The following is a 13,610-nucleotide window of genomic DNA, read 5'->3' on the forward strand; positions in this document are numbered from 1 at the left end:
AGGAAACATATTTTTTAATTAATTTAATGCACAGTTTTTATGTTGCATGGTATTTTATTTTAGGTCTGCTTGTTTAGGTATAAGTAGGCTATTTTATTTTCAAAGGTAGTTTATATAACAGTATTTCCTTTTCCTTCCTTTTCAAGTAGGTCAATAGTAAGTGGTGGATAAACTTTACTTATCCTTAACTTATCTGTAGTGTTGGGTGAACCGAACTTGTATAGTTCGGGTCCGTACAGAACTTTGCAGTGTTCAGCATACTGAACCCGAACCCGGACTTTTAAAAAAGTCTGGTTTCAGGTTTGGCGTTCGCTTGAACACCACGGTGGGTAGGAGTGGGAGGTGGGGAGGGCTCTGACTCAGTGAAGCTGGCTGAGGAAATCTGGGAGTTGAAGTCCACAAAGTCTTAAAGTGGCCAAGGTTGGCTGGCTGAGGAATTCTGGAAGTTGTAGTCCACAAGTCTTAAAACACAGAACCCGCCCCCTCCCCTTTCCAAAGAGTGCCGGGGTGAGCTAAGGCTGCCCTGGGCAATGGGTGCAACAGAGGGGGAGAGTCACGCCGCCTCCAAGCCCAAAATACCCGCCCCAGTGCACGCAACAGCTCCACCAGCTTGGATGCCCTCCGCTTGGACTTTGTTTCCCGACCTCCCGGCAAGAAGATGGGCTGCCCGGGGTTGATGGGATTTCCCCGCCTCAGGAGACCAGGAATCCCATTTGCTTGCCGCCCACGCTGGGATTCCCGGGGCAGGGTTTTGATGTCACAGAAACTTCTTCCTCGCTGGTGCCAAAACGGGGGAGTTGAGGAAATAAAGCCACAGGCAGATGGGGACAGCAGCCGGGCTGAGGTCACATGGAGGGGGCAATGGCGGAAGCATCATGGCCGTCTTGTGCGCTGAAGGGATAACCGGCCGGCCAGAGGCCTCCCCGCCTCCCCCTCCCAGCCGTGGCCTGATTGAAGCTGCCGGCCGGGATCCTGAAGTGCTGTGCCGTCAAAGCCCCGCCGCTGGAATCCCAGCGTGGGCGGCAAGCAAATGGGATTTCCCAAGCGGAGGGCATCCAAGGCGGGGGAGCTGCTGCGTGCATTGGGGCAGGTATTTTGGGCTCAGAGGTGGCGGCTGTCCCCCCCTGTTGTGCCCATTTCCCAGGGCAGCTTTAGCTCACCGTGGCGTTCTTTGGAAAGGGGAGGGGGCAGGTTCTGTGTTGACATAGGCCCCGCCCTCCCGTCTTCCGCCAAAGCAGCCCATGGCCGCCTGTCTCCTTTTATTTCTTATGGAAAAGGCTCAGCCACCACGGTCATTGGCCACCATGGTGGTGTGTTGCTTTAGCTGCTCCAGCGCCGACTCCATCTTCTGCTTTTTCACAGGGGAAACTGACATGATCGTGCGCGCTGTGGCGAAAGAAATTAAAGGAGGAAACGTGGCTGCAGCGTCCAAGCCTTTTCCGTAAGAAATAAAAGGAGAAAGGCAGCCGTGGGCTGCTTTGGCAGAAGATGGGAGGGCAGGGCTGGAAGTGTTCGGGTTTGGCGAACTTACCCGAACTCCCCCGCCAAGTTCGACCAAACCCGCCGAACCCCAACTTCGGTGGGTTTGCCCAACACTACTTACCTGCTAATAGTTTTGCAAATTAGATCACCAAATTGCCTTTTAAAGTTGAACTTGTCTGCCAGTTTCATTGATGATTGGTGACAGCAAATGACTTGAGTCTTTTTTCCCCTCCACATTTGTTGCTACCCTGTTTCCCCGATAGTAAGACACCCCCGATTGTAAGACATATCGGAGGTTTCAGGGGGGTCGGCTAATATAAGCCGTACCCCGAAAGTAAGACATATGTCTTACTTTCGGGGAAACACGGGGGTATTGCCGGGGGGGGGAGCCCGATGACATCGCTTCCAAGCTCCCCGCGCGTCCCTCACCTTTGCCTCGCCGCGGCGCCACCGCCTCTTCCCTGGCTTGGCAAAGCAAGGGATGGCGCTGGTCCGAAGCGAGCCGAGTGGGCGGCGGCTTGCAGCGAAGGCGCTCGTCCCAGCAACCGAGTCCTGCCGAGGCTCGGCTGCAAGCGGCCAGCGAGGCCGACCAGCTCCGAGGCGAGCGGCCGGAGCTGCGCCCTCCTTCGCCCGCCTCCTTTCCGGCAGGCAGGTGGGGCTGCCCAACTGCGCAGAGCGGCTCCTCCCCTCGAGACACACTCTTCCCCGACACGCGTCTGTGGCTCCACGCGTGCACGCTGCTTGGAGCCCTGAGGTTGAACTTGGAAAAGGGCTCACGAGGCTCCTGTCCCGCGGCTGTCCTTCTGGACTCTGGGGAGATGCCTTCGGGAACGCGACCCTTTCAATTTTTTTCCAATGTAAGACATACCCCGAAAGTAAGACGTAGTGGGGCTTTTGGGGGTAAAAAGAAAGTAAGACACTGTCTTACATTTGGGGAAACACGGTATTGTGATGTTCTATTTACTTTGTGTTTGCAAGAAGTGGTTGAGAAATTAAACATTGACAGCATTTTTGTGAAAGGTAAAGTTTAAATGTTTAAAGGATCGATTGTTTCGTGTGACTTCCAAGTAGGAAGTTTTTATTTCCTCTTTTCTTCCCTTCTCCGTGTTACCTTTTTCTTTCTTGTCTCAGGGGATTTGTTTTCCCTGTGGGTTGTGTGTGGGTGTACAAGTGCTTCCCTGCAGCTTAGTGTGTATTCAGTCACCCTGTTTGTTTAATGTTATGGCCTTTTGAGCATGCAGTTGTTATTGCAGTATATCTGTTATTTGGAGGACACCTGCTCCATTGCAAAAGATAATTTCCATTGTGCTAAATGTCATTTGAAGGCAGAATTTTCCCCTTATATCTGTAGATCGTTGCTACATTCAGATGCAACGACAAGGAAAATGATTAAGATCTATTTTCCTGGGCCACATAAACACATAAACCCGTATCTAGATTTAATTTAAATTCAAGGATAATATACCTGATCATAAGGAATAACAGTGAAACAGCTTACCAATGGAGGCTATGGGTTCTCATTCTAGAGTTGTTGTTTTTTCCTTTTTAGTAGCTGAGATTGGGTAGCAACCTGGTTTAATTGGTTTTCCTGGATAGTGCAGAAGATTGAACTAGTTTACCCTTGTTGCCATTTCCAATTCCAATAAAGATGATTAGGGGACTGGAGGTTGAAACATATAAAGAATGGTTTTGGGACTTTGGTATGTACAGTTTAATGGGAAAAAGGGACTGGAAGTGACATTGGTAGCCGTGTTCAAATATCTAAGAGGTTGTCACAAAGAAGAGTTATTCTCCAAAAACAGAACAAAGGCAGAACGAGAAGCAGTGGATGGAAACTAATCAAGGAAAGAATCAACCTAGAACTAAGGGGAAATATCCTGATAGTTAGAACAATTAATCAATAGGACAGCTTGCCTTCAGAAGTTGTAGATGCTCCAATACTGAAAATTTTAAGAAAAAACTACACAACCAATTGTCTAAAATGGTATGGGTATAGTGTTTCCTGCAGGAGGTTGGACTAGAAGACCTCCAATGTCTTTCTCAACTCTATTATTCTGTTAATTCTACATTTATGTGATTCTTTGATAGTCTTGGGCAGATAGCATATTCCCTGCATATGTTTCAAAACTTAGATCTAGTATAAAGTTTCCTGAATTCCATGATACTTTTATGATATTTTCCATCTGCTAGTTAAAATTATTCTTAATTGGTAGTGCCCATACCATAAAGGGGATTCAAAAGAGCCCCGAGGCAGCTTGTTGAAACTTTATTTAAGTTCTTAAAAGGTACTTTATATGATAAACAAGAGGACAAAATACCAGTAAACATTGGAAAAAGTAAACATTTTGTTCCTGTAATGCTGGATTTCAGGTTTGATGCCAGAATAATTGTTGGGAAATTTACAGAAGTTGTGAACTGCTTGAATATATTGTGTTTTATTTGGACAAGTCACAACCATTTGATAAGTCACATTTTTTTCTAATTATATATTTAACCAGTGGGATTAAAGCTATTACAAGAAGGCTAGTCAGCAGTCTCTGAGAATTCTCACTCTAGAACAATTTATTTGTCCCAATTCTACCTGTAGAATACTTGGGTGTTGATTAATGTTAAAAGCAATAAATATAAACATTCAAATTAATTATTCAATTCCCAATGCATGTATGTTACAGGATAGTAAATTATATCCCTGTCATTTAAGCCCCCTGCCTCCAATCATTTTGTAAATAGTATGTTGGCGTTTTAAGTGCACCAACGTGCCTTCCGTCCCCTGTCCTTAATGTTCTTCATTTTTACTAGTTGCATGTATTTGAATATTATTATTTCTATTACATTTTTTCAATTTTTTGACTTTTACTATCTTAATATTATCATATTTTCACTTGACAAAACAAATTAAATAAATAAAAATAATGAGATGGCTATTTGGATTGGCAAGCAATATGTCTCATGTCTTCAAGACACAAATGAATTCCGAATTTAAGCCTCTTGGATTCAAATTAACTCTTGGGCACCTGGTCAAAATGATGAAGTACAAAAGGGTTTGACAAACGTGAGAGGAAATGACAAGCCTTTTGAAAACTTTAACACAGTGTGGAAAACAGGTTATATAAATGAGATAAATGCAACATGATGAAATAGTTTTGGCCATCTGGAAGATTTTGCTAGTCATGTAATTAACCTTATTCCCAAACGAGGTGGCATTAAATTGATAAAAGAACCTCTTTTCTGTAGAATACAACATCTGTCTTTGAAATCCTCAAGAGATGGGTAGGTCAGTGTTTACTCTGCCTGTGGGGACTGCTGTAAGTCAGTCCATGTTTTTAAATTATCAAAGACCTGGTGAGGGGAAGATTGGGAGACAATAGCTAAATAAGCCGGAGTCATGATACAGACTTTTATTTAGCTGGCAAACATGCCTTGGTGAGAGAGAAACTAGCAGACTCCCTTTTTTCTCAGTGAAAGGAAATTTACCTGTTTGCATGTTCTCTGTATGGTGTGTATTAAATTACAAAGTGCTCGGCTAACTCCCATGGCAGGCGCTTGGAAGCAATGTAATTAGCCTATTAAGCTCAGGTAATTTCTTGTAAAGTCAATCAAGTGCACAGAGCAGACAGATCAGTTGTCACGTTAGTCCAGCAAAAAAAGGATGTTTGTCTTCCTCTACAATTTTGGAAATTATTCTTTCTCCCCTAGTTATAGGGAAGAAAATGGGGTCCTGGTTTAGAGATCACAAAACACCTGGAAAATGTCAGGTTTGGTTGATCTGGAGAATATTTTTGTGGCTTGACAAATATGTATCCCAGAGATACCAATGAACAATTTGGCTAGAACATTGGGGAGGGAGGAGCCTTGAAAACAAGCGCATGTTTTTTTAATGCTTGTAAGTGACTGGGTTTCGGTAAATAGACAGAGGCAAGAATTGACTAGGACAGCAGAAGAGGATGCTTGTGGAAAGAGAAGAAGTTGGTCACTGATGGTGAACCTTTTCGGCACTGAGTGCCCAAACTGGAATGTGCATGCGTACACAGAGCAGCTGGCTGGTTTGCATGTGCGTGATGGCTAGCTGGTCTTTGGGTTTTTTGCGCAGGCCAGCTGGTCTTTGCGCAGGCCAGAGCACCAGAAACCTGAAGACCAGCTGGTTGGTACGTGGATGCCTGGTTTTTTGCCTGTTTTTCTGGCCAGTTTTGGGGCCATTTTCTGTGCTGCAGCACCTGTGAAGACCAGCTGGAGATGGTGTGCAGAGAGGGTTCTGTGTGCCACAGAGAGGGTTCTGTGTGCCACCTCTGGCACACGTACCATAGGTTTGGGATCACGGATCTAGATAGTAAAATGCTCTCATGTGCTATATCTGGATGCTGCCTTTCTCTCTGCTGTAGGAAAAGCAGTGAGTCGATCTACATATGATAACACATGTGCAAACATATGTTCTCTTAAGCATTTTTTAAAAGGAAGCAGATGTAACAGAGACAGTGTTTTAGTAGAATGTGTTTGCTCATCATGGACTCTGAAACTCAAAACTGCTATTTGCATTTGGAGGGGATCTTCAAAACATGAAAGATGATTAGATTTTCATATAAAATATTTGTTTTAGGCATTCTTTCAGAGGGGGAAAAATCAGGAAAGTCCAGGATCACTTTAATTTACAAGTACAGTGATACCTCGTCTTACGAACCCCTCGTCATACGAACTTTTCGAGATACGAACCTGGGGTTTAAGATTTTTTTGCCTCTTCTTCAACTATTTTCACCTTACGAACCCACCGCCGCCGTTGGGATGCCCCGCCTCCGGACTTCCATTGCCAGGCAAAGGCTCCCCTCGTTGGGAAACCCCACCTCTGCACCTTCTGTTGCCAGCAAAGTGCCCGTTTTTGCACTGCTGGGATTCTCCTCAGGCTCCCCTCCATGGGAAACATCACTCCCGGACTTCCGCGTATTTGCGATGCTGCAAGGGAATCCCAGCATCATAAAAATGGGTGCTTTGCTGGCAACGGAAGTACGGAGGGGGGGTTTCCCAGCGAGGGGAGCCTCAGTGAAATTGCAGCATCGCAAAAACACTGAGGTCCAGAGGTGGGGTTTCAAGGACTTCGGTGTTTTGGCGATGCTGTGATTTTGCTGAGGCACCCTTAAGATTTTTATTAATATTGATTGTTTCTTCATTGCTTATTTGACCCCTATGACAATCATTAAGTGTTGTACCTCATGATTCTTTACAAATGTGTAATGTGTACACTGAAGGCATATGCACCAAAGACAAATTCCTTGTGTGTCCAATCTGACTAGGCCAATAAAGAATTATCTTCTATTCTGTTCTATTCTATTCTATTTTATTCTATTCTATTCTTTTCTATCTATTGGAACAAAAATAAAAGGCAAACAACCAAGTTATAGTGTATTTTTATTATTTAATTATATTCCACCTTTATTGTTTTGATAAATAATGCACTGGCATACATAATATTCTTTTGTCCTCCTATTTTCCCCATAATATCCCTGTGAGGTGGGTTGGGGCTGAGTGAGCATGACCGGCCCAAAGTCAACCACCTTTCATGCTTAAGGTGAGATTTGAAGTGATCATTTCCTGGTTTCTAGATTGGTGCCTTAACCACTAGATATTCTAGGTTTCATAGCAAAAATGAGTTCTGAAATAAACTAAGCTTTTTTGTAATTATTGTGTTTTCAGAGCTGGCCATTTTCTCCTCTAGTCAAAGTACCTGCTTCACTACATATGCCTTGGTTTTAAAGGGAAAAAAATAGCTTAAAAGCCCAACCCAGTAGAAAACCTATTTATCCAAATTTTAAACAAAATCAGTCCAGCTAAATTACAAATTTAACTATATACATGGATTCAGAGACACATATAAATATACACAAACACATAAAAGGGATTGGATACTGTAGCCTAGAGGATAATTCTCTGCCTTACAAGGCAAAGGTTGCAGGTTCAAGTCCCAGTGGGTATGGCTAGCTGATGAGGCCAAAATAAGGCTGAAATAGATCTATCCTAGTCTCCCTTAATTTTCAAATTCAGCAAAAAAAAAAAGTGACAAACACATAAAAACATACACTCATGCACAAGCAATCTATATGCAATAATTTAAGAACAATAATTTTTATACATCTGGAAGGATCCTAGCAACGCCATTCAAACTGCAGTCTGAGTTTCCTCTCTGACAGATTGTTGTGTGTGTTTTATGTGCATGGTTAGAAAGAGTTCATATAAAAACAGAACATCTTACCTGAAGCCATTTCCTCCACAGTAATTGCATCATGTAATTGGTGTCATTGATTTTTTTTTTTCTGGGAATGTTCTCACTTCTATCTTGAAAACTGGAAAAAATATCTAGGCACCAAACACAACTTACTAAATGTCCTTTCACAGATATAGTTTTCAGATATGATATATGAAATCAGAGAAAGCCCAAATACACTATTTTTCAATTCAGTCTGAAAACATCCTTAACTTTTCTTTAAAAATCTAAAGCTAATTCATGACACTTATGATTAGAGTTTCACTCTCATCTTCCCGTTAACATTTTAGTTGCAATTAGATCTGAAATAGTAAATACCTTAAATATTCCTAATACCATGTTAAAGAATATGGCAAAAAAAAAATTATTTCTTTACATTTGAAGTTTGCTGTATCTGAGAGAGAACTGAAAGCAAACTTTTTTCCAAAAGAAAAGGCAAAGAGATGTAATCTCAAATTTTAAATTTTTCTAAGTCTTTTCTTTAGTAAAAATATAGCTACAGAAAAATTCAGTGACATATTGTTTCAGTTTATTCATTTATTATTAACTAGTAGCTGGATACCCATGTTTCACTACGAAACATGGGTGCATTGCTTAAGACAATTACAAGTGTAGGTAGTTGCTTAATAATCGCAACTGATTACAGTAATCCCTCGCTACTTCGTGGTTCATCTTTCACGGATTCGCTACTTCACGGGTTTTTTCAAAGGGGGTTTAAATCCATTAAATCCATTAAAAGTTTTAAATCCATTAAAAATTCATAAAATTATTCTATAATACTGTACTCTATTAAAGAAACTGGTAGGATATCACATGTAGTTCCAGCTGAGAAACATTATAGAATGACTGTTTAATGCAAAGTATTAGTCCAAATACTCGTTAAAATATATAAAAAGTTATCTTTCCTCTACTTCATGAAAATTCGTTTGTCACAGGTGGTCTTGGAACACATCCCCTGCGAAAAACGAGGGATCACTGTATTGTCTTCTTGTAAAAATTAAGCTTTTTCCCCTCATCTTCCTCTGGATAAAGAGCATGTCACTGTCTATTTTGGTAATCAAGAATATAATATATGTGATAGTTTTATGATTAAATATATGTATGTATATGTATGGATGTATACATACATATCTATGAAATATTTTATTTAAAAACATTTTTTAATTTTTTCTTCCTCTTTCCTCCTCCTCCCTCCTCCGTTTTCCTGAAATATTTGTGTTATGCAATATCTGTTTGTATGATTAATATAACTAAACTTTCAATTGAATTTTCTGCTTATATTTACCTCAAAAATAAATGAAAATTTCTATCTTGCTCCTTTTATCACTCAGAATATAAAATTGAATTTTAATGTTGTTGGCATTTGTTTTCCTATTATAATCCTATAATAATTATTTTTGTATTTATATTTCACTTTTATGTTTTTACAACTCCAGATAGTATTGCCACAATACTTATATCCATGTAAATCCCATCTTGATAATATCTAATCGAAACAGAGAGGTTTGTTATATTTGTATATTTGTTTGTACCAAATGAATCGATTCATTTGTCTTAGTTCAGTATAATTTTTAGTGTCAGCCAATATTGAAATCTTCTATATTATTGATCTTACTTACTTAGGAAATAAAGATTTTTTTACTGAGGCTGTTGAGTGGAAGAGTTTTGCAATAGCTTTCTCATATAGCATTTTAGTTTCCCCGTTATAACCTGGATTTTGTTTTTTGCACAATTTTATATGGATTCTCTGAATTATCTCATAATTTTTGTTTAATATGATGAAATGTTGATGTCATACCTCTGAAAAATAGATAATCAGAATTAATGCTTTTGGTTTGTATATTTAAATCACATGTCCCAAAAGATTCATTTGGGAATTCATGAAGTATTTTTAAAAATGTATACTTGCAACTAAAATCTAACAGTGCATAATTCAGTAGACAAAATAATGGCTATAGCCAAAGTTTTATAACTTGTGATCCCCTGTAACGTTCGGGGTTTATTACAGATGTACTGTACTTTTCAGCCTACAGAATACTTTTTTCAAAAGCCAAATTAAATGTTTCATCAGATATTCAGTATAGTCGGGTTTTTTAAAGCAATCTGTCAAAGTTTTACCCTGTATTGGTATTGTTTCTTGAATGGTGACTCATATTTTATTGTATTGTAAATTTGATAAGAGTCTTCAGCAGGTTGTTATACGGCATATTTTAAAATCAAAACCAGAAATAAACCTAAAATAGTTCTGAATATATTACAATTTTATTTGCAGGTGAAAATCCTAAAATTATAGAGGTAACAACCAGTTGTTTAACTATGAATGTAAAAACATGGTACTTAGTGTAACATTAATTTAATTAAAGGATTTGATGTATTTTATGTAATATTTCAGAAATATTCTATTAGTTAAATTGTTTGCTCTAATACAAACTTTATACAGTATTTGTAACTTGCTGTTGGGGCTTTTTGTCTATAATAAATTGAAACTGAAACTAATTATGGATTCTCTCCTCACTCCTCCTCCTTCATATATTTTATTCTTACAATATCCATGACCCGAATCAAGCTGCCAGATTTTGACTGAGGATTTAGTAAACTAATGATCAAATGGCTTAAACTGAGCACTCCAACAAATGTAAAATATGATTGCAAAAAACAAAACTGATTTCAAGGGGGTCTGTATAAGTATGGAATTATTTTATATTAATTAACAGTAACGCTTTAAAAAATACCAGTTTTTTTTAATTTTGGGAGTACCTCCTTGTTTTAAAAACAGGCTTACAGTTTGTGAAATTTCATCAGTTATGTGGAATCAATTAGTAATAAAAGGAAGCACAATATATTTTAAAACAATACAACAATAAAACTGTGTTAACCTTACTAAAGAGAGAATTAGGCATAGGTTTCTTTTATGTAACAGCACTATAATCAGAACTGATGATTGTGGCAAGAGAAGACGAGAGGCAAGGAGAAAAAATATTGCTGCCAGAGTATGATAGAAAATCATTAAACATGGAAAGTATAAGAAATACAGTGCCTACAAATCAATGAAAGCCAAAACCAAAATTATGTTTCTAGTTTTAATTAACACTCATGATCCTAATAATTACTTAACTATTTACAACTGCATGTAGAATTGATAGCATTTGAAGAACACAGAGCAATTGGGGGATTCTTTATGAAGCTCTTATATCCTACCCTAGATTTTTATTGTCATAATTTTTGTTTTATTGATGTATTTTCTCTTTTAAAATTTCTGTCTTAGAGACATAAAGCCTGACAACGTGTTGCTGGATGAGCAGGGTAAGTGACAATTATATCTGGCTGTAGGAACATGTATATGCTTGCAACTGTACAGCAAAATATAATGTTTTCTGTAGGATCATGACAGAATTTATGAAGCCATCTTCTAGTGAGATGGATAACAAGTTGAGGCAAACCTTTACCCTAGCTCTGTTGTTTTTGCTGACTAAAGATACAAACGACAAATTTATACAGATTTCTTAGTGTATCATAGGTTTTATTTTTTTAAAAAAAAGATCAAATAAAGCTTTTGATCCAATTAAGAGAGCTATGCAATGTTCTATTATTATTTTTGTGAGGCATGCTGAGTCATATTTTAAATCAAAGGCAATGTAATATTATGCAATGAGAAATAGACATTATGTATTTTGCCTTTTGTTACTCTGTTTTTAGCTCCCACCGATGCTTAGAGGTTTAATAAGGCGAATCCAATATATATTTCTTAGTAATTTAATAAATTCAGTGGAACGTAGTTCCAGGTAAATATGTATTGGATGATGCACTTAATTCTACATACTATGGTGATTAAATTTGAAATTATTTTTCGTTTGAAAAATAATAACAACAACAGAGTTGGAAGGAACCTAAATATTTAGGTTCTTCTGAAAAAGTTTCAAAAATTGTTTTGTTTCATATCTTAGCATTATTTTCTTGCCATGAAATATAATGATATGCAGGAATAGTCTACTTTGTGGCAATTAGTATTTACATGAATGGTAAACTAGTGTTTATAACCAGTCAAAGAATAGGAACCAACAATTCCACTGAGATTTGCATGTCCCAATATTTTAAACAGTGCTATAGTGACAATATTGTGACCAGGGGTAGGCTGCTACAGGTTTGGCTGGACCCACACCTAACATTATGGCCGGTTTGGTGAACCACAAATCCTACCCTGGATGGCCCTGCCCCCCCCCCACTCCTCCCCGGAGTCTCCATGTGGCCCATTTGGATGTGAGGTAAGTGCAGGGCCCGTGAGGAGGCTCAAGGAAGGGAAAAAATGGTCCTTCTGAGGCCCGGGGGATGTAGTTTTTGACATCCCTGAGGCTTGAGAAAAGCCTCCAGAGCCTAGCCAAGGTGAAAAATGAGCTCCTGGAAGTTCTGGAAGTCCAAAAAAGGGGCCATTTCCAGCCTCCAGAAAGCCTCTGGTCCAGGGGAGGCAGTTTTCCCCCTCCCAGATGCTCAAGGAATACCTCTAGAATCTGGGCAAGGTGAAAATGCCCTCTCCCGTCATGGTGCAGAACGCCGACTAGGCCAGAGGTAGGCAAATTTGACTCTTCTATGGCAAGTGGACTTTAACTCCCAGAATTCCTGAGCTAGCATGATTGCCTCAGGAATTCTGGGAGGTGAAGTCCACAAGTCATAGGGGAACCAACCTTGTCTACCCCTGAACCAGGCCACGCCCACGCCCACCTAAAAACTGGTCAGAGAACCCTTTACTGAAATTTTTGAAGCCCATTCCTGGTTGTGACCAAGGCATGGATTTAAAGGGGACCATTGAAATCAGTATTTTTGCAAAGGCTTTCAATTTAATGCATTTTATTTGGTTATTTTAGAATATATTTGGAATTGTATTTTCTCCATTTGTCCTTGAAACTGAGGTCATTCTAACTATTTCCTCTTTGCAATTTCTCTGTGTTTCACCAACCATGGCAAGAGAGGTGTGTAATTCCATTCATGTGTGCAAGAAGCCTTTTACCTATTGTTCAATCCCCCCCCCCCGACATTGTTTTTGCAGCCTATGTACCTATATTTAGACTGTTAAAACTGCTTGTTTTCCAGTGGCTTTCCTTCCTTGGAGGATCATATTTCAAGTTCCAGCCCAATCTTCTGTAGTGCTGCTAAATTTCTCACTACCAAAGTCTTATTAGCTACAAAATTCAAGCATGTTGAGATTAAAATAAAACCATCATATTGCTATTTAAGATGTTTAAAAGAAAGTTAACATTTCAATTATGTTACGCACATTAGGCTGATTTAAAAAACTGTGCTCTTCTCAAAAGCCTGTGCACAGTGCAGCCTCAATAGTCCATTGAGAAGCCTCATCAGGAAGAAAACTTTAGGCCTCAGTTGCTATCAGAGATAGATATCCCCAAATAATTTGTTGTTGTTGTTTTAAAAAAAAATATAATTTATTAGTTTTATAAAAGGGAAGGGGGAGAAGGGAGTACAAAATCAAAAGGGGGGAGGGAAAAGGAGAGGACAAGTATAATGAGTTTAAAGGTAAAATTTACAGAGAGTTACAGAGGTCTATTATATTCCTTAATATACATATTGTTATTATGTATTAACTAATATTATTACAATAGTTCTATTCATATTTCGTTCTTAGTTTACATTCCAGTGACCATATTTATTATCTTTACCATATGCAGTGGTACCTCAAGATACGAACCCCTCGTCTTACGAACAACCCGAGATACGAACCCGGGGTTCAGAAAAATTTTGCCTCTTCTTACGAACTTTTTTCGTGTTACGAACGGCAAACCTGAACTTCCGGGTTTGGCGGTTCGGGAGGCTGCTGGGAAGCCCCGCAGCCCGGCTGTCACCTTTTAAAACAGCCAGGGGGCTTCCC

At 39.4% G+C, this 13,610-nt stretch overlaps 1 protein-coding gene across 1 annotated transcript in view; it reads left to right on the plus strand.

The window, feature by feature from the left end:
- Positions 1 to 13,610, plus strand: part of STK32A (serine/threonine kinase 32A) — a 93,139-nt gene that overhangs the window by 61,944 nt on the left and 17,585 nt on the right. The window contains exon 6 of the mRNA XM_070735874.1: positions 10,998 to 11,035. Coding sequence (XP_070591975.1) covers positions 10,998 to 11,035 — 38 coding nt within the window. The remainder of the gene's footprint in view (positions 1 to 10,997; positions 11,036 to 13,610) is intronic.

Source organism: Erythrolamprus reginae, chromosome 2, assembly GCF_031021105.1.
Source record: "Erythrolamprus reginae isolate rEryReg1 chromosome 2, rEryReg1.hap1, whole genome shotgun sequence".
In the NCBI taxonomy this organism is placed as follows: Eukaryota; Metazoa; Chordata; class Lepidosauria; order Squamata; family Dipsadidae; genus Erythrolamprus; species Erythrolamprus reginae.